We start from the raw sequence: 18,713 nt of genomic DNA, 5'->3' as shown, positions 1-18,713 counted from the left end.
AAGGGCGTGAAAATGAAAAACTCCCTAGGCCTGGATACCTAATACCGTCGGGATCGGAAAAGAACAAGAGTTGACGAAGGGACGCTGGCTAGGATAGATGAAAGTAAGGAGCTTGGCACAAGTGGAAGCAACGCCAGGGCTCAGCTAAGGTCCCCATGGTCACCAGTCCACGCTCCCAAGTTCAGAGCCTCTGAGGTCCCTTTTAGTCGTCTCTTACGGCAGGCAGGGGATACCGTGGGTGTTATATTATCGCCCCCACCTACAGGGGGATGACTCTTGGAGAACTGGAAGGTAAATATTTCAAATACCCGTAAACGCGAAATTAAGTGGAATAGAGGACTCAGCCTTATGCTCATTGGCCTTTGTTCCTATGAGATAATAATAATAATAATAATAATAATAATAATAATAATAATAATAATAAAAGATGTTCTTCAACGAGCCAGTAAATATAATAATAAAAGTCTCCTGAATCTGTCTGCCTGTTAAATCTTAAGCCCGGAGGCTCAAACTTCAAATATCACCACCTAAGATTATGAGATGAAACCGAAATCGCAAAAGCTGACGATGGTGGTGTAATGAAGTGTACAGGGCAAGATGAAGAGTGAGGCAGTTTGCCATTGCTTTCCTTATGGGGCCATAAGGTTCTACTGCAACACAGCTGACACCGAGCTCGATAGCTGCAGTCGCTGAAGTGCGGCCAGTATCCAGTATTCGGGAGATAGTGGGTTCGAACCCCGCTGTCGGCAGCTCTGAAGATAGTTTTTCGTGGTTTTCCCATTTTCACACCAAGAAAATGCTGGGACTGTACCTCAAGTAAGGCCACGGCTTCTTCCTTTCCACTCCTAGGCCTTTCCTGTCCCAACGACGCCATAAGACCTATCTGTGTCGGTGCGACGCAAAGCAACTTGTAACGAGAATAGCACCTTTGATAACAGCAGGACCCACTGGCCGCGCACCACACATACTTAAGCAGCTTCCACATAGTCACAGCCAGAAATGAGACAGAGATTTCAGTGGAAGCTACATTTTGCGTTGGCCTGTGCCATGCCAACTCCCGCATTTTTTTAATTTGCTTACCGTCGCACCGACACAGGCAGGTCTCATGACGACGATGGAGTCGGAAAGGGCTAGGAGTGGGAACGAAGCGGCCGTGGCCTTAATTGCAATACAAGCTCACATCTGCGCGACCCTAACCGCACGGCCAACTCGCTCGGTAAGCGCTCTTTAACAATTGAAAGAGACGGCATTCGATCCCGCAGTCTTGGGCAAACGAGGTGAGCCGGTCGTACCAAGATCACAGTCAGTTTATGCGTCAAAGATCGATTTCAAGTCCAAAAATATACTTTCGTTCGCAAAATAGCATGTTTTAGACTACCTATCCACAAAATGGCATGAATTTAGCAATTCCATATTAAGAGTTCAAAAAGAAACAACTCTTATTTCGCCGCACATTCAGAAGCGAGACAAACTAGTTTAACTCAAAAGTAGGATTATAGAAAAGTTGTTGGTATTCAGTTGATACAGTAATTTATAAACCAAACCCCAAGTCGCAACAACCCCGAAGGGCCGTGGCGTACCAAGCGACCGCTGCTCAGCCCAAAGGCCTGAAGATTACCAAGTGTCGTGTGGTAGACACGATGAATCCTCCCGGCCGTTATTCTTGGCTTTCTAGACCGGGGCCTCCGGATAACAGGCAAGCACACTACCTCTACACCGCGGATCCGGCACAGCAATTTATGGATATTGCAGATACAAAATGATGTATTCCTTTATCAGTCCGGATCCATGGCTAAATGGTTAGCGTGCTGGCCTCTGGTCACAGGGGCCCCAGGTTCGATTCCCGGCAGAGTCGGGAATTTTAACCACCATTGATTTCTCTAGCACGGGGTGTATGTGTCGTCTTAATCATCATTTCATCCTCACCATGACGTGCAAGTCGCCTACGGCCGTCAAATCGAAAGACCTGCACCTGGCGAGCCGAACTTGTCCTCGGACACTCCCGGCACTAAAAGCCGTACACCATTTCATTTTTTTCCTTTATCTGATTTCTAGATTAAAATCACTACGAAGAAAACGAACCGAGCAAGTGGCTGCGCGGTTTGGGTCACGTAGTCATCAGCTTGCATTCGGGAGATAGTGGGTTCGAACTCTACTGTCGGAAGCCCTAAAGATGGTTTTCCGTGCTTTCCCATTTTCACGCCAGGCTCCATAGTCGCTTCCTTCCCACTCTTAGCTCTTTCTTCTCCCATCGTCACCATAAGACTAAGGCCCGTACTTATAGACATGATAAAGCCTATATCATGTCTATTAAAAAAGGCGTTTGTCGGCAAACATCCTGAGCTAGTTCGTGCAAATATCAAGCTTACAAACAAGAAGGTGGAACAGGTCAAAAAATTCTCCTATCTTGGAAGTATTATCAGGTGTAAGATGGAGATCAACGTGAGAATATCCTTGGCCGAACAAGTGTTCATCAACAAAATACATTTGTTAACAAGTAAACACATGAACATTCAAGTCGGAAAGAACTTAGCAAAAATCTCCTGTTCGAGCGTCCTGCCATATGGTTGTGAATCCCGGACATTAAATAAACGAGACAGGAAACGGTTCGAACCTTTCGAAATGTGGGGTCTGAAGAGGAGAGCTGCTAACGAGTAGGACGGGAAAGGAAATCCAATGAAAGCACCATTAGCGAAATCGAAGGCAAGAGAGAACTACTCGCTATGATTAGGAAAAGGACGGCCAAATTCGTTGGGCACACCCTGCGACAAAGGAGTTTCCTGATCAACCTTACTGATGGAAACGTTCAGGGGAACAAAGGGCCAGGAAGACCATGAACATTCAAGATTTTATGTTAAATCTTCGGTATACCACCTACCATGAGATGAAACACGAAGCTGACGACAGAGAATTATGGCTGCGTCGATAAGGCACCGCCTTCAATAACTAATAATAATTAATAGTGTATTCACTAATAAGAGACTGAAAAAATGTTCAATGACTTAAAAATAAGCCACAATTCCACTGCACACGACTAAACTATGAACATATGAGGAAGATATCGCGTGAAGGCTGGCCACCGAAAGGCGCTGTTGCCCGCGATAGATCTACACAATGTAGAAAGTACGACACCTTACAGTCGAAGAACATTCGTCGGAATACCATAAAAATGAAAATCCACATCCTGTTTACAGTTTCAACCGGGTCGAGAATGTAATGAATGAAACACCCATCTAGCGGCGAGGATAAGAATTGTGCCGGCTGCCGAAGACTGTCGCACTTCTCGGGGGCAATGGTTAATGACTGACAGATGAAATGATATTGGAGAATGCTGGAATGAAAGACGACAGAGAAAACCGGAGTATCCGGAGAAAAATCTGTCCCGCCTCGGCTTTGTCCAGCACAAATATCATGTGGAGTGACCGGGATTTGAACCATGGAACCACGGTGAGAGGTCAGCGCAGTGGCGCCTGAGCCATGGAGGCGCAGCACCATAAGCAAACTGAACGGAAATAAAGCTAGAAGTCATCACACTTACGAAGACAGAAGGGCAATGGAAGTTGGAAAAAATGTAATAATCCTGGACCACGTAAAACGAATACCAGTGGGGAGTCAGTGTGTTTACGAAGAGAGGTTGGAGAGGGGCAATGATAGAAAGGAAGTAGGCGGAAAAATACCAGACTCAGTCGTGATTGCCACGCACGTTGCACAAGCTGCGTGCTTTTGGGGAAATGGAAGCAAGGTCTATCAGCCTCAAATCCACTTCTTGCTATGGAACCTCTATGGACTGAGAGCGAAATGCACAAATTGATTACATTTCTTGGTCACAGAAAAGTAAAATGGCAAAGAATTAGAAGGTTAAAAGGCCCGTCAAGAGTTTTTTTATCTTAAATTAACCGTCCATTTCATTAGTAGAGAGAAAGGCGGGGGCACTATGCTCACAGCAACAGGTTGGAGCCAACATGAATGATTAAGAGAACGAGGAACAGGTGTTCGCGACACATCGATCCACCAGCACCTGTTGACTCCCACATACAAGGAAGGCCGCGTGCACTGCGTTTCCTTATTTTGGCTATCACATCACGTCACAAACAGACCGGCTCATTTCTATTCTGATAAACATGCAGGCACGTAACCAGTAACTAACTTGTAGCGGAACATTTCTTGTGGGAGAGATGGTGGGCAATGAACTCTGACTCTCATGCTGCCTGAGCATGTGAGTCAGTAGCAATAAGAGGAGGAGAAGAATATACGACACCTTATTATTTATTTATTTTCCACAAATTGAAGATTCGATTCGGGGATGGCAAATGGAGAAAGAGTATAGCTCCACATACACGAAGGTGCCTCCATTTCCATTTAAAATTACAATATTAAATAATTACAATATTATAGGCTAGAGAATGTGCCTATATACAAGTACCGTATTTACAGAGACGTATTATTTACATAATATTCACAGGATCTGTCCAATATTCAAGTAATTCTACTTACATGTGAATCCCCCACCTATACCAGGTGTATGCGTAAGTTTCTTTCCGGTTTCACTAAGAGATGGCGTCAACGAACAGTACGCAGCGTATGAATTTGACACATACGTCAGTTTGTTCGTCTGACAATCTACCGACACACACAAGTTGAGTCCGCCAAACACTAGCGTCTGCGTTGTATCGTTCAGTGATCATGTCGACGTTTGTGCCTGAAAAAGAACATTTGCGGCAAGCATGGCTTTTCGTATTTAATCAAAAGAAAAAAGGCTGTGGAAAAGTCATCGTTTGCTGGTAGAAACATATGGTGAACACGCTCCATCGATTAGAACACGCGAGATATGGTTTCGACAATTTAAAACTATGTTTTGTGTCTGGTGGGACCAGAGCGGTATTGTGTATTATGAACTCTTGAAGCCCGGCGAAACCGTTAATGCACAACGCTAGCGCCAACAAATGATTAATTTCAATCACGCATTGATCGAAACACGACGGGAATGGGCCAGAAGACATGGCAAAGTGATTCTGTTGCACGACAATGCGCCGTCTCACACAGCAAAACCAGTTAAAGACACCTTGAAATCGCTTGGATGGGATATCCTTCCGCACCCGCCGTACTGCCCCGACCTGGCGCCATCTATCACATCTTCGCATCAATGGGGCACGCGCCCGCAGAGCAGCACTTCAGCAATTTTGAGGAAGTTGTAAAATGGCTCGACGAATGGTTTGCCGAAAAAGACAAGCAGTTTTTCTGGCATGGTATTCATAACTTGCCTGAAAGATAGGCGAAGTATGTAGACGCCGATGGCCAATAATTTTAATAAACAAGAAATGAATTTCCCTTGAAAATTACGTATTTTCTTTACCACAACAACAGGCAAAAACGTATGCGTACAGCCGGTACCCCAGCTTGGCCGGTTCATTTATATCCACATACAGTCTCACACACTCGGGATCATATCAAACTTTCATCCGTCCACCCACGCATGCTGAACATTCACACAAGCAGGAAATTAAGTTATGTACAAAGGTTTCGTTAAATATATATTGTGTTTACTTCTTTACAATAATCAGAGAACACTCGTCGGAATACCACAAAAATATTTAATAACTTTTTGTATGTAAGGATATCAAGAGAAAATAAGTTCATAAATACTTCAGAATTTTCTCTATTGGTTTTACGTTGAATCGACTCAAGCAAGTCTTATGGCGGCGATGGGATAGGACATGGCTAGGATTGGGAAGTAAAAAACCGTGACCTTAATTCAGGAACAGCCCCAGTAATTTTTGGTGTGAAAATGGAAAACCACGGAAAATCACCTTCAGGGCTGTCACTAATAGGGTTCGACCCAAACATCTCCCAAATGCAAGTTACAACTGCATGACCCGAAATGCGTAGCCAACTCGCCCAGTACTTCAGAAGTCAATAATAATAATAATAATAATAATAATAATAATAATAATAATAATAATAATAATAATAATAATAATCAGTACAATACCTGGTCCAAACAAATGTCTTACCCAAGACCGTTTACGATATTCAAGCCTTCAAACGTTTTTTTAAATCATCTATTAAACACTGGCACTTAAATAATAATCAAACACTGGCACTTAAATAATAATCAATTATAATGTATTAAGTCACTTACCATACTGAAGACTCAATCCAGTGACATCCATGATCGAAGTTAATGTAATTCCAGTTCAGTTCATCCCACCTCATCAAATATCATAGCTCCCTTTGTGGATCAGAGGTAGAACTTCGTCCTCCAGATTCCAAGATAGCGGGGTTCAAACCCGGCAGAGGTAGTCGGAGTTTTGAAGGACGGGAACAAGTCCATTCGACACTCCATATCGTACGATTTCATGTAAAAGATCGCTGGTAACACATTTGGTATTTACCGGACAAAATTCATTAAACTCAACCATAGACGCCCAAGAGAGATTCGGTTTACTCTGCCATCTAGTAGGCCAAGATTAAAACGGAACGTCGAAATTGACGAGCAAGCAGCCAAATTGCGTGAAATTAAAATGCTTGCACAGGGTAGCTGGCCATACGATTATTATTATTATTATTATTATTATTATTATTATTATTATTATTATTATTATTATTATTATTATAAAATATGTCTCAAGCACGTATATGGTGTAATTTACAAAATTTCACACGGACTTCTAATTCACAATAAAATGTTAAGAGATTTTTAAAGCAGACACTTTAACTTAACTTCAAAAAGTTACCCTAAATTTTCACACAACTTTTCCGCGCTGGCATTGTTTTTCGCAAAATTATTAATCATTTCAGAGAATAAAAAGTAGTGGTAACATATGACTGACTATATATGAATCCATTTATTGTAGAACCACTATACTTCTACATGCCTTTAGTGTAATCCCCAGCAATATGTTGCACCCGTTGCCAGAAGCGCGGAAGACGTAGGATTACAGTAGCAGTCACCTTTGTTGATGTCCGCGACGGAGCACTCTACCGCTTAAAGTATGGCGTCTCGTGTATGGAAACGCTTCGCTCGGCGACGTTCCTTCCATTTATGAAACACAGCGAGGATATAGTACAGTGGTGTTGGGAAAGGGACCATCTCGGCATTTGCTTTAAGTTGAAGGATGAAACCACGGAAAATCATTTCGAGGATGGCCGACGGGGGATTCGAACCCTCCTGTCCTCCAAGTACAGAACTAGCAGCCACAACTGGCCGCACCGCAACACACTGAGCTAAGCTGTTCGGTTTGTCCTCGGTTTAGGTGTATAGAAGTCGTCAAAAATAGGTAAAGTTCAATTTTTGGCTGGCTGTAATCTGTCTATGTCGCATCACATGAAAACAACAGAATTTCTGGAAACTCGGCACGGAAGAACAGTGCACTAAGCTGTATACAGGTGGTCGGAAACAACGTGAACCGGGTATATGAGCGTTAGACAGCTGGCCATAGGAAAGCAGTTCATAGAATGAATAACAGTTGGCAGCAGCAAACACTGAATGCTGCTGCTATCAGTACACACTGTATACACAGATTTATAGGAACGGCGACTCCAATGTGCCGTGAATCGGATCACTGTATCGATTCAGTAACGTGAACGGAATCGAACATCCCATCACTAGCGCTTGGTGCCCTCTAACACTTAACCACATTCGCAACACTTATCTGCAGATACATTAACTTATAATTTAGCAGAGTTGCTTTATACAAACACTCTCTAGAAGAACTAAAATTGTGTACTGTACTTATAATGAAGATGTCCATCGAAATTAGAAAGAAAATTCGAATACGAACAATAGCAGAAATGAAAGACTCCTTTGAATTCGGACGCCCGAACATCACAAAGCCGAAAGGAAACTAAATATGATGACCTCCAATGTCCTAAACAAATAAAACTGATTCAAAATAGGCCAACATTACACGACTGTTGTTAGTCTCTTCTGCTGTCACTCATCGTCACTACATGGCATTACTACTACAATTGTGTAACAACTAACCTGTCTGTCTAAATATCCATGAAATACAGAAACAGAATGTGCTCGACTGGGTAAATACAGTTCGCTCAACTGTCTACTAAAGAAGTACAAAATATGCTAACAAATATGCCGTAAAAGCTAGCTAGATATGACCCCTCCAAAATATATGATCTAAGCATTTTAGAGATAGGTAGCAAGTATTAGAGTATTATTAACCTCAAACGTGCCATATTATTATTGGTGATAATATAAGGGAAAATTTTAATTATACAAACTGATACAGCTATAGTACTGTAGGTACGTGAAAACTTTATACATTCATATGAATAGCCCTGAGGCTCAGCTGTCACTCTGTTTTCCTAAAAACAACCAAGGAGACGAAGTATTAGCATGCTTTTTAGTATCTGGCGGTGTACGTTTGTACAGCATATCATTCTCAGAATCATGTCTTCTAAACCTGCTACCTATATGTTTCGGGAAAAGAAAGAAAAATACACCTACTACAGTAATTTGAAATCCTATCGCCGGGCTGAGTGGCTCAGACGGTTGAGGCGCTGGCCTTCTGACTCCAACGTGGCAGGTTCGATCCTCGTTCATTCCGGTGGTATCTAAAGGGGCTTAAATAGGTCGGCCTCGTGTCGATAGATTTACTGGAACGGAACAGAAGTCCTGCTGGGCTAAATTCAGGTACCTCGGCGTCTCCGAAAACCGTAAAAAAGTAGTTAGTGAGATGTAAAGCAAATAACAATGACGCTTTTTAGTGTAGTTTGTTTTCACTTTTTCTTAAGGTTTACCTTTAAAGGAAGGATTCAATTGCTCTTATAATACTCTGAGATACTCTTGTATTTTACATTTTGGTAAAAGTCTCAGCTGAATGGGCACAGCCTGGTAGCCAAATAAAAACAATGTGTTGATGTATAATGCCCTAAGGCCTAAAACGATCACACAAAGACTCTTGGAACAAGGAATCATCAAAAGGGGAGTTGAATACCCAGGGTTGTAATGCCATATCGCCGCGCGGAAAAAAAAAAAAAAGTGATGGCCAACGATGTCCTAAACCCCTAACGCTTACCAACAGCAGCAATATATGATGTGTGCTCTGTCTCTTCTGCTGCCAATCAACTCCGCTAAATGACATTACAGCTGCAGTTACTAAATTACCTGTCAACGATGCGTATACATTATTACAAACTGCTTTACGTCGCACCGATACAGACAGGTCTCATGGCGACGACGGGATAGGAAAGGGCTAGGAATAGGAAGAAAGCTCCGTGGCCTTGATTAAGGTAGAGCCCTATCATTTGCCTGATCTGAAAATTCGAAACCAGCAAGTGGTGGTTAGCGTATACAGGATTTTGACATTTCTTCTTCTTACAGTATATTGTTGATGATTCGGTTTCCGAGGAACAGTACTCGAGGGCGCCCATTTAGGCATATTTATTTTAAGGGACGCTCTGCCCAATGACGAGCTGCCTTCAAAGACACGTTTAAAATAAAAGCTGGTTTTTAGCTTTCCCGTCATAAAATATTCAAAATCAAATTATGCAGGTTATTTGGAAATGCTGGAGAACTATGTGTTCTTTGTAATCTTTTGAGAAAAGACAGATGGTATCAATTCCATGCAAGACTGCGCGCCAGCTCACCTCTCCATGGCAACAAGAATGTAGCTGGAGGGTGTCCTTTCAGGACGTCTGGTTGTACGCAAAGGAAATGTCGAACGACCATTGATCTTTCTCTTCTGGGATACACACATAAAGGAGAAGGTCTGCAAGCAGTGGGCACTTCCAAGCTCATGGAATACACATTCTGATTTATCTGGACTCATTGCATATTTCGGGCGAGTTTCACCCTCCCATCTTTGCTCGTGGTGCTCGATACAATTCATTATACTATTTTTTTTTTAAACTTTCCGCATGGAGATGCTTAGCCAGATTGGTGTCTCTTTTTCCAAATATACATAGTAACAGGGAAGGCTGTGTCGCGATCATATGGGATAGCAGAGAATGATATTTGCAAGGCACGTGAAGAAAACACTTTTTTTTTTGTCAGACAAGCTGTGGATACTGAGATGATACGTTGTAAAACATAACATTTTTATGTAAGGTAATATAATAAATCTGCCTGCTGTCATTTCTTGATGGATACAGTACTTTTGCATCCATCTCTTGGCACAGGCCCGAGTAAAGTGTAGCTTCCACCGAAGTCCCAGTCAACATCCATGGCTGTGACAATACGGAAGCTGCTGGGGTATGGGTAGTGCTGAGTAATGACATTCAGAGCACGACTAGTGCATCTGAGTGTTATGAAAGGTGCTGCTCATAGGCTCAGTCTTGCTGCAATAGTACTTTCTGACCCAGTAAGGAAAGCAATGGCAAACTACCTCGCTCCTCATCTTGCCTAGTAAGCCTCATTTTGGTGTTGCCATTGGTTTTTGGAGTTTCCTTATAACCGCATAACCTTTGGTGGTGCTATTTGAGGATCCAACCAGTCTCTGCGCTGATGACCTAACAGACAGACAATATAATAAATAAGAACACGCGCTGCAGTAGAGTGGCTAGGATCTGTATGCTGCGAGTCATTCTAGTCGCAAGAGCAAGCGACCTATTATGACAAACACAACCCACGTGAACAAACGTCTCACGAGTAGAATGAATCGCAAGAAACACACAACTGGTTATGTAACTTGATGTTTACAAACTCTCGCTGTGTGTCATAGACAGACACACCGGTGCCATGGTTGTTCGTTTGACGGTCACCCGTGGGCAGTCAGCAGGTATGTGTTTACAAACACTCGCCATGCGTGCGACGTAAAGTAAAACGGAAAACACTGACTTTTGTCCTTCTCGACAATAACAAAACGTTGACATTGTAGCAAATTAACTTCCTACATACCCGTTCACGTTTTCAATATGGCTTTCACTTACACACTGTATTTGACCAACATCAGCTGCAACTCATTCAGATTCAGGGTCCAAAAGAGAATAGAATACTCTCTATTTCCATAATTCCGGATCACCAGAAACTAAGGAGAATATCGGTTTATTGTAAATGCAAATTTTTTTGATATATGCATATTAAATAATCCTTATAACAGTTAGTTTACCTAACACTACATTAAACGCTACAATTAAGAAGTGTTTTACACCGATTTTACATATCAGTTTTTCAGTCCTATATTTTAAACAGTGTTATATGTTCTAGGGCAAACATTTATTTTACCTTCCGAACATTTTTAAAAACATAAATAAAACAAGTGGGATTTGCCGTTAATCCAACGATATTGTCAATTTCTTATGGTGATGGCAATACTACTATTTTTTTTTTTTTTTTGCCTTAAGAGGTGTGTTGTATTATAGGTGGTTTAGTAAGATAACAAAACCTATCACAAGTGCATTTCTTATTTTACTCCAATTTCCGGAAAATCAGAGCAAACACATCTCTGCTTCGCTTCATGGCCATTAAACCGCATTTCATGTCAGCTATATTGTCCTAACGCAAGTTATAAGATGGCTTAGCTGAAGCAAAAATGGTCAAACACCGAAGTGCGATTCGATTTCTGGGTCTAAAAGACCTGAATGACTGAAAATAGGCGACGTATTGCTACATGAATAATACCAAGCAATATTCAAGCCAAAAACCAGCGCTACCACTGTCCTGATATAGCTCTGACGGATGCCCCTCTATCTGGAACATTGAGAGAACTGTTGTATTATAGGTGGTTTAGTAAGATAACTTCAGTAAACCGATATGACCTAACGTACCGGTAAGGCACCTGATCCAGATTTGTAATAATGTTATTTGCTTTACGTCCCAGTAACTACTTTTACGGTTTTCGGAGACGCCGAGGTGCCGGAATTTAGTCTTGCAGGAGTTCTTTTAGGTGCTAGTATATCTGACACGAGGCTGACGTATTTGAGCACCTTCAAATACCACCGAACTGAGCCGCGGATCCAGATGTCTTCAATGTCACAAGAAATGCCTTAGTAAACACCGGCAAAACAAATGCTGAGAGCACAATGAGAGGTCTTGGTGTATTATTTACTGAATAACGTCGCAATTCACTGGATTTTAAGGGATTCTTCAATGAGAGCATTTGACCTTAGAACCAGTCGAGCGGTTTTTCCAATCGGCAAGCGCAAGAGTCGTATGTCGGCAGAATTCAGTGGTGGCGATGCAGCCATGACGAATATCCATACACAGTGTCATTAACTGTTGTAAGAAGTATTTTGCTTGCCAATGATATGAATTAAAATGCTGAAATTGCCTGCCTTCACTGTCCACATATTTTTGTGGTACACGTAGCGAAATGCTGTCAATTTCCGGGCGGATATTTTGTTTCAGTTCATCTAGGACAGGGATGGCGAACCTTTTCCAACTAGTGTGCCATTTTAGGTCTGGATTATTATTCTCAACTGTTTACTGTGCCACTTGTTATTTTCGTTTGTAATGGATACAACCTCCGCCCCTACTAACCACCGCCACCACCAACTTCCATCCCTAATTCCAAATTGTGTTTCATAATATGATATTACATATATATATTGTAAAATACCAAATACATGTGATTGCATGCTTCATGATCGTATTTTGCGAAAAATACTTAGTAGCTTTGTCATTTATGTTAGGTTCATAACTTGTCTTCACAACGTTCACTGTAGAAAATATCTGCTTGCAGGCGTATGATGACCCAAACAAAGTAAGTAGCGCTGTAGCGAGTTTCTTTTGTGGGAGACTGTTCCACTGTTCAAGTATTAAGTTCTCCGGCTTCTGGGGAGAGTATTCACCACCCACAGCACATCCGATTTTCACTAATGCTTCGTCAAGTTGTACGAACTTTTTCACCCATACATGCTTTCTTAAAATTCAGTCAACTCCATTTCTAAACTGTCAATATCTAACCACTCAAAAAAAAAAAAAAAAAACCAACTCATTTGTGCAATATGAGGTTTTGAAATAAAGTGCGATACTTTCTCCATATCTCAATATTGGGATAATTTCTTGGCAACTATTTGTCTTACAAAATTCACAACAATAAACAGTTACTTACTAAGAAAAACTACGCGATGCTGGCAACCACACACAAGCCAAACTTAACTAATTCACTTGATATGGGTGAGCGAATGGCTCGTCGGCTGCATCTGATATTTATTTCATTTGACTTCCGGACCTGTGGGTGTTGTAGTGTTGCCATAATGCACGTTCGAATGGAACTAGAATTTAGATATTCGGTATTTATTTCTTAAACCTGAAACACTATGACTATACGATGGATGAGATATGTATAGTCTAAGAGTACAAAACGTACATAAAAATGTTAAGATGGTCATGTGGTGTGCCACCGAAATCGTGTTCGCGTGTCACCTAATGACACGCGTGGCATAGGTTCGCCATCCCTGATCTAGGACGTCTGGATTTTTCTTGTATACACGATTTTGAAACTACTCCCATATACAGGATTACCCAATTAAAGAACATGAGGCACGGTTATTTTATGCAGTTTTAGCCTTTTGTGTAGAGCCATACGAGAGGTCATTGTGAAAGATGCGTAAGGCAATCTTGCAAGCGATGACAATGCATCTAATTTTTCTTCGGTGACTCTACGATATCTGGGTTCTTAGACTGAACGCTTCCTCTAGTCTGAAATTTATCATAAAGAGCATGGATTGTTGTACACGCATGCACAGAAATGGTCTCCTGACATAAACAATCAACACTGCCCCACTCCAGTACTGAAAAAGAGGGAAGGGAGTGAAGGGGTAGTGTTGTAGGCCACTCTAGTACCGAAAAGGAGAGGAAGGAGTGAATGGGTAGTGCTGAAGGCACAGTGTGTGTATTGCTATACATCCACCACTGTGCCCATTTCAATCACAACAGTATTGTAGCCGGCTGCCTACCTGCAGCAATGCGTTAAGCGAGGAGGTGGGGGACGCCATGCTTTGTATACTTCAGTACACCATTTCTCTGGATGCGTGTACGACCCGATCTTTTGCACCCAAGAATCTTTTTTGAAATCGTGTTTGTTCTCGACGGGCTTGTTCTTGTGCAGCAGTAAATAAATACCAAGCCTCAATATACTTTGTAATTTAATACACAAAACAGAACAGCGAACAACTCACAAAAACATCTTTTGATAAGCACTTACTCGCTACCAAGTTGCCCAGTTCAGTGGCTAACTGGTTAGCATGTAGGCTTTTGCTCCAGGGGACCCGGGATCGATTACAGGATGGGACAGGTATTTTAAATATCACTGGTTACTTCCTTAGGCTGGGTGTTTGTGCAGTCTTCAACATTAGATTTCATCCCAGGAACAGACCCCATCCACCCCATCCTCACAGACACGCAGATCATCCATGCCGTCAACTTGAGAAACTGCACCAGGTCTCTCCGAAGACCATACGCCATTATTATTACTAGCAAGCCTTGCCTTGCATCCATATCAAGACATAGTGAATGTGCACTCTCGTGCAGTGAACTCGCCAGTTTCCATTCGGGAGATAGTGGGTTCGGATCCCACTGACGGAAGCCCTGAAGATGGTTTTCCGTGGTTTCCCATTTTCACACCAGGTAAATGCTGGCGCTGTACCTTAATTAAGGCCACGGCCGCTTCCTTCCAACTCCTACGCCTTTCCTATCCCATCGTCGCCATAAGACCTATCTGTGTCGGTGCGACGTAAAGAAACTAGAAAAAAAAACTCGCCAGACGGCTGTCGTAGGATGAACACGCGAGGCTTGTTCTTAGTTCAAATGCTCGCACCGTATCCATCTATAAAGACTGCTTTTTTTAAAAAAAAGGAAGAATAAATGCATTCCCAGAAAGCGTACAATCCTTGATCTGTCAAAGGATTATTAGGGCTCTGACTTCTGTGATCTAAAATCTCTGGCAATATGCATGCATTTACGCCCTAAAAATCTCAGTCTATATATTAAAAGAGTTCACTAAAACGAGCTTTGGTAAATTCGTCCGGCCGTTCTACTGGACCGATTTGCTTCATTTTTATTTTATTCTCTCCGGAATTACCTGCCGGTGAATTATGAAACATTGATAGGTCTCTAACTTCAGCCAACTTTGAGTAATAATCATAAAATCAAATCATTAAATGATCTCACTAATAATTGCAGGCGAAGGCTTACCCTAACCTGCAATACGAATGTACTTAGCAGGTTGCTAAGCGACTAACACTTTCAATTATTATTATTTATTTAGTCTCATCCAGGACACCCTAGATTTGCCATAAGACACAGAATAATACACAATAACAATTTTGAGGGAAGATAAAAAGATTAATGTTTAAAAAAATGATAGGTTACAATTAGCCATGTTAAATGGCATGAACTCCATATAAATGGTGACGAAGAATCGAAACGGAGTATTTGATGAGTGAGACGACTATCTCATCCTGTAGGCTTCTCGCTAGTTTATATTTTTGTCGCCATGTGACGAAAGATTTGGGAATTGTTCCCCTCGCGCCAAAGAAAAGTCCAGTCACCGTAATTTTTTTAAGGTTATACGACTCAAGAAAGAAAGGGATGGTTGGATTATAGATATCCTTTTTCTCATTGTCTACGTCAGTCGGCTGAGAGGCTGAAGATTCAAAGCGTACCGTAGGATCAATAATTTCTGCTTCGTTCCTCCGTCTGTCAATCGCTATAATATCAATCCTGCGAGTGCTGCCTCCTTGGGCGAGCAGTGGACTTCTTCGTACACTTCTAGATTTTTGAGATGAAGAGCATTAGCAATCAGCTTTCTGATGATGTTATGGCGTTTGATCCTAAGCAGTTTTCCTTGAGGGCAACTCCCCAGCACATGTGGTAAGGTTTCATACTCACTGCAGTGTCTGCAGTGGCCTGTGCTGGTAGAACGTCCTGGCAGAGTGCGTACTGGTGCAACCATAGCGGTCATCTTCAACATCTCCCTCCATTCCCAACAAGTTAAACCCTCTCTTCTGGTAACCCAAGAATTAACAGCAGGAACTTGAGCAAATAACTCAACACCTCTTCCTTTTTGTGGATATGCACACCAAGCTTCAAATTCGCGTGTTCTAAGTATATCGCGCAGTTGTCTAACAGATTTCGTTGATTCTGATTCTAGCAAATGTACCCGTTCTTCGCTACGGTATTCCACACTGTATACTGATTTCGAAGTAAATTACTGTACATGCAGTGACTAACACTTTTAAAAAAATCGCGTCTCTCTTAGCGTTATCCAAGAAACAGCATGTGTTGCGGAGTTGTGATGATAACGGCACGCCCCCTTGCCGGTCACAATCTATATGGTGAGTTTCCCTTACAATGGCAGACCCCTTTCCTACTTCCAAACACACTGCCAGTCGAAATAAGAGTTGTTTTACCAAACAGAGGGCATGATGACATCAGAATGGATACAGTAACACGCTTCTTATTAAATGTTCATAAAACCATTTTACAGGGTAGGCAAAACAGTATTACTATGAGAGGCATGTTAAGACGAGTTACCTGACCTATTTATAACAAATGCACCACAGGTCTTTTAGTATATGGCATAAATTAAACTCTCCAAAGTTGCCTTCGAAAATCAGGAGAAATCTGGCCAAATTTCGAATATTCTTTTGCCTTTTCTATTTTGACTCCTTACTGATTGCAAAACTCATTATCTTCAAACTTTATTTAACCACAAAATATTTTGAAGGAAACGAAATCCAAAATTACTAAACAAAAAAAAATCACTAGGCATTTTTGGCACACAACATGTGAAAGACACTAGGAGGAGGACTAAAACTATTATTATATGACCAAAACATGCTTTAATACAATATTTTTGGACAAATATGACTTGATAAAATATTGCAAAATATCCATTTATGTGACCAATAAAAATCAAGTTACTGCATTTTAAAAAGTAGAAATGTGTTTAACTTAGTGTGTAAAAAGAGACAAGGATAAAAATATGACAGGTTGTAGAAATCCTAGCCCCATGGATGATAAATGAAAAATATCCTTCAACTGTAAATAGAAAACTGTGCCATTCTTGAGGAAAATATGCTTTCTTACCGCTTATATCCTGATGTGTTTTTATGAGAATAGCACATCCTTACTGATAACGATTTTTGTCTAATTCCAGTGACTACAAAATGTACGGGCCGTGGCTTCTCGTACTCGTGTCGCTCCTGAGCTACGGGGACTGCCTACCACTAGATTACATGCCACAAGGAGGCGACTACATCCAGAAGAAGGACGTGTTTATGTCGAGAGGCTGGGGAGCAGGAGGGATGCCTTTCAGCGTGCTGTATATGCACCCACAACAAAAGCAGCAGCAGCAGCAGCAGCAGCAACAACAATTACCTCCACAATTAAGAGCAGAACAACTGACAGCAGCAGAGGACATTGCAGTGCCCAACCCGAGTCCATACAAGCAGATTAAGCTCCGTACAGCTGTTAGCAGCGCAGCGCTGCCGTCTCGCAGACAGTATTCCATCATACCACAGCTGTTTGTATCTTATGGCTGGGGACCTCTTGGTAAATGAAGTCCTCAACAAAAACTGATTTCCTTTAAAAATCTCAAATACCACACGAAGAGAAGATGAAAACTGTGTGATTACTGAAAACTACATTCTGATTAAAGTGAATGAGAAAATAGTTTTGAATTTTCTTATCCTTTATGATGTTATGCTAGACAACACAACAGTGGAATTCAACAAGAAGGAAACCCATCAACAGTGTCACTAAATGTAACTAAACATATATTTGCATCTAAAGACATTTTAATATTCCTAAATCTTACATTAATGTTCCAATAAGAACGAAATCCAGACCAAAGATTTCCTTTAATATGATTTATTATTGTAAGATTCAGTGCAAGAACTAGACGGCATTTGTGTGTACAGCTGGATATAAGCATATCCTTAATGTACTATTTATATTCATGCAAAAAAGGTGAGGTCAATTTTCAGTCAAAACTGATGTTATTTTGAAGATATATGTGAATATCACAAATGTATGGGGTCCCACAACATTATACACACCTACATAGAAAAAATCCTATACAATAAGTTATCCTTCTCTGATTTATTATTTTCCCTCTGATTATAAATACTTTATAAGCATCTACTGTTTATTCAAGTGATCTTCTGTATTTGCTTTCAGGAAGTTACCATTGGATCAATGATAAGTTTATTCTATTCAGATTTTGCTGTTTGCATTACCAGAACTGTAAACACTAGGTGCTTTATTCCAACTTTTTGTGAGTTTCAATTTTTAGTACTTGAACACACACAATCTTCTTCTCCCCTATAAAGCATTATACGGCAATGTTATAATAAGCACTTTCTTGTTATCTATCCTTGAAATAAAAATACGGGTGGGGACAGGTGAGTTATCATGACGACGATGCCCGTCGCAAGTCTGGCTTCGGGTAAAATACAAGACATGTTAGATAGTCAATTCAATATATTTTTTCTTTATACTCGTTTAACGTCACACCAACACATCGAAGGTTTTCAGCGACGGCATGGGAAAGGGCAAGGATAGAGGAGATAGCGGCCGTGGTCTTAATTAAGGCACACACTGGTGTAAAGTTGGGAAACCACAGAAAACCATCTTCAGGACTACTGATGGTGGTCAATATCATTTTATTTACAAGTGGCTGAAGAAAGCAACAGTAAGGAAATGGCATCACAGTAGGCAATTGTTAATTAATTAATTAATTAAATAAATAAATAAATAAATAAATAAATAAATAAATAAATAAATGATGTTTTTATTGCGAACTAACTAA

The 18,713-nt window shown here is 41.2% G+C and overlaps 2 protein-coding genes across 6 annotated transcripts in view; one reads left to right on the top strand and one right to left on the bottom strand.

The window, feature by feature from the left end:
• LOC136881225 (uncharacterized) overlaps positions 1-17,951 on the top strand; it is a 52,976-nt gene extending 35,025 nt beyond the window's left edge. For 2 of the 3 annotated variants that reach the window (XM_067153955.2, XM_067153957.2), the window contains exon 2: positions 17,061-17,951. In XM_067153955.2, the coding sequence (XP_067010056.2) occupies positions 17,061-17,463 (403 nt within the window). In that variant the 3' untranslated portion in view covers positions 17,464-17,951. Of the gene's footprint in view, positions 1-16,240; positions 16,347-17,060 lie in introns of those variants that run through there. The other variant, XM_067153958.2, reaches the window with a different exon arrangement.
• The window catches only part of LOC136881224 (RNA-binding protein 42), a 267,849-nt gene that overhangs the window by 180,548 nt on the left and 68,588 nt on the right, over positions 1-18,713 (bottom strand). The window lies entirely within an intron of this gene.

This window comes from Anabrus simplex, chromosome 9 (assembly GCF_040414725.1).
Source record: "Anabrus simplex isolate iqAnaSimp1 chromosome 9, ASM4041472v1, whole genome shotgun sequence".
Taxonomy (NCBI): domain Eukaryota; kingdom Metazoa; phylum Arthropoda; class Insecta; order Orthoptera; family Tettigoniidae; genus Anabrus; species Anabrus simplex.
Note: the sequence above shows the minus strand (reverse complement) of the source record. Positions and strands in the feature narration are given on the sequence as shown.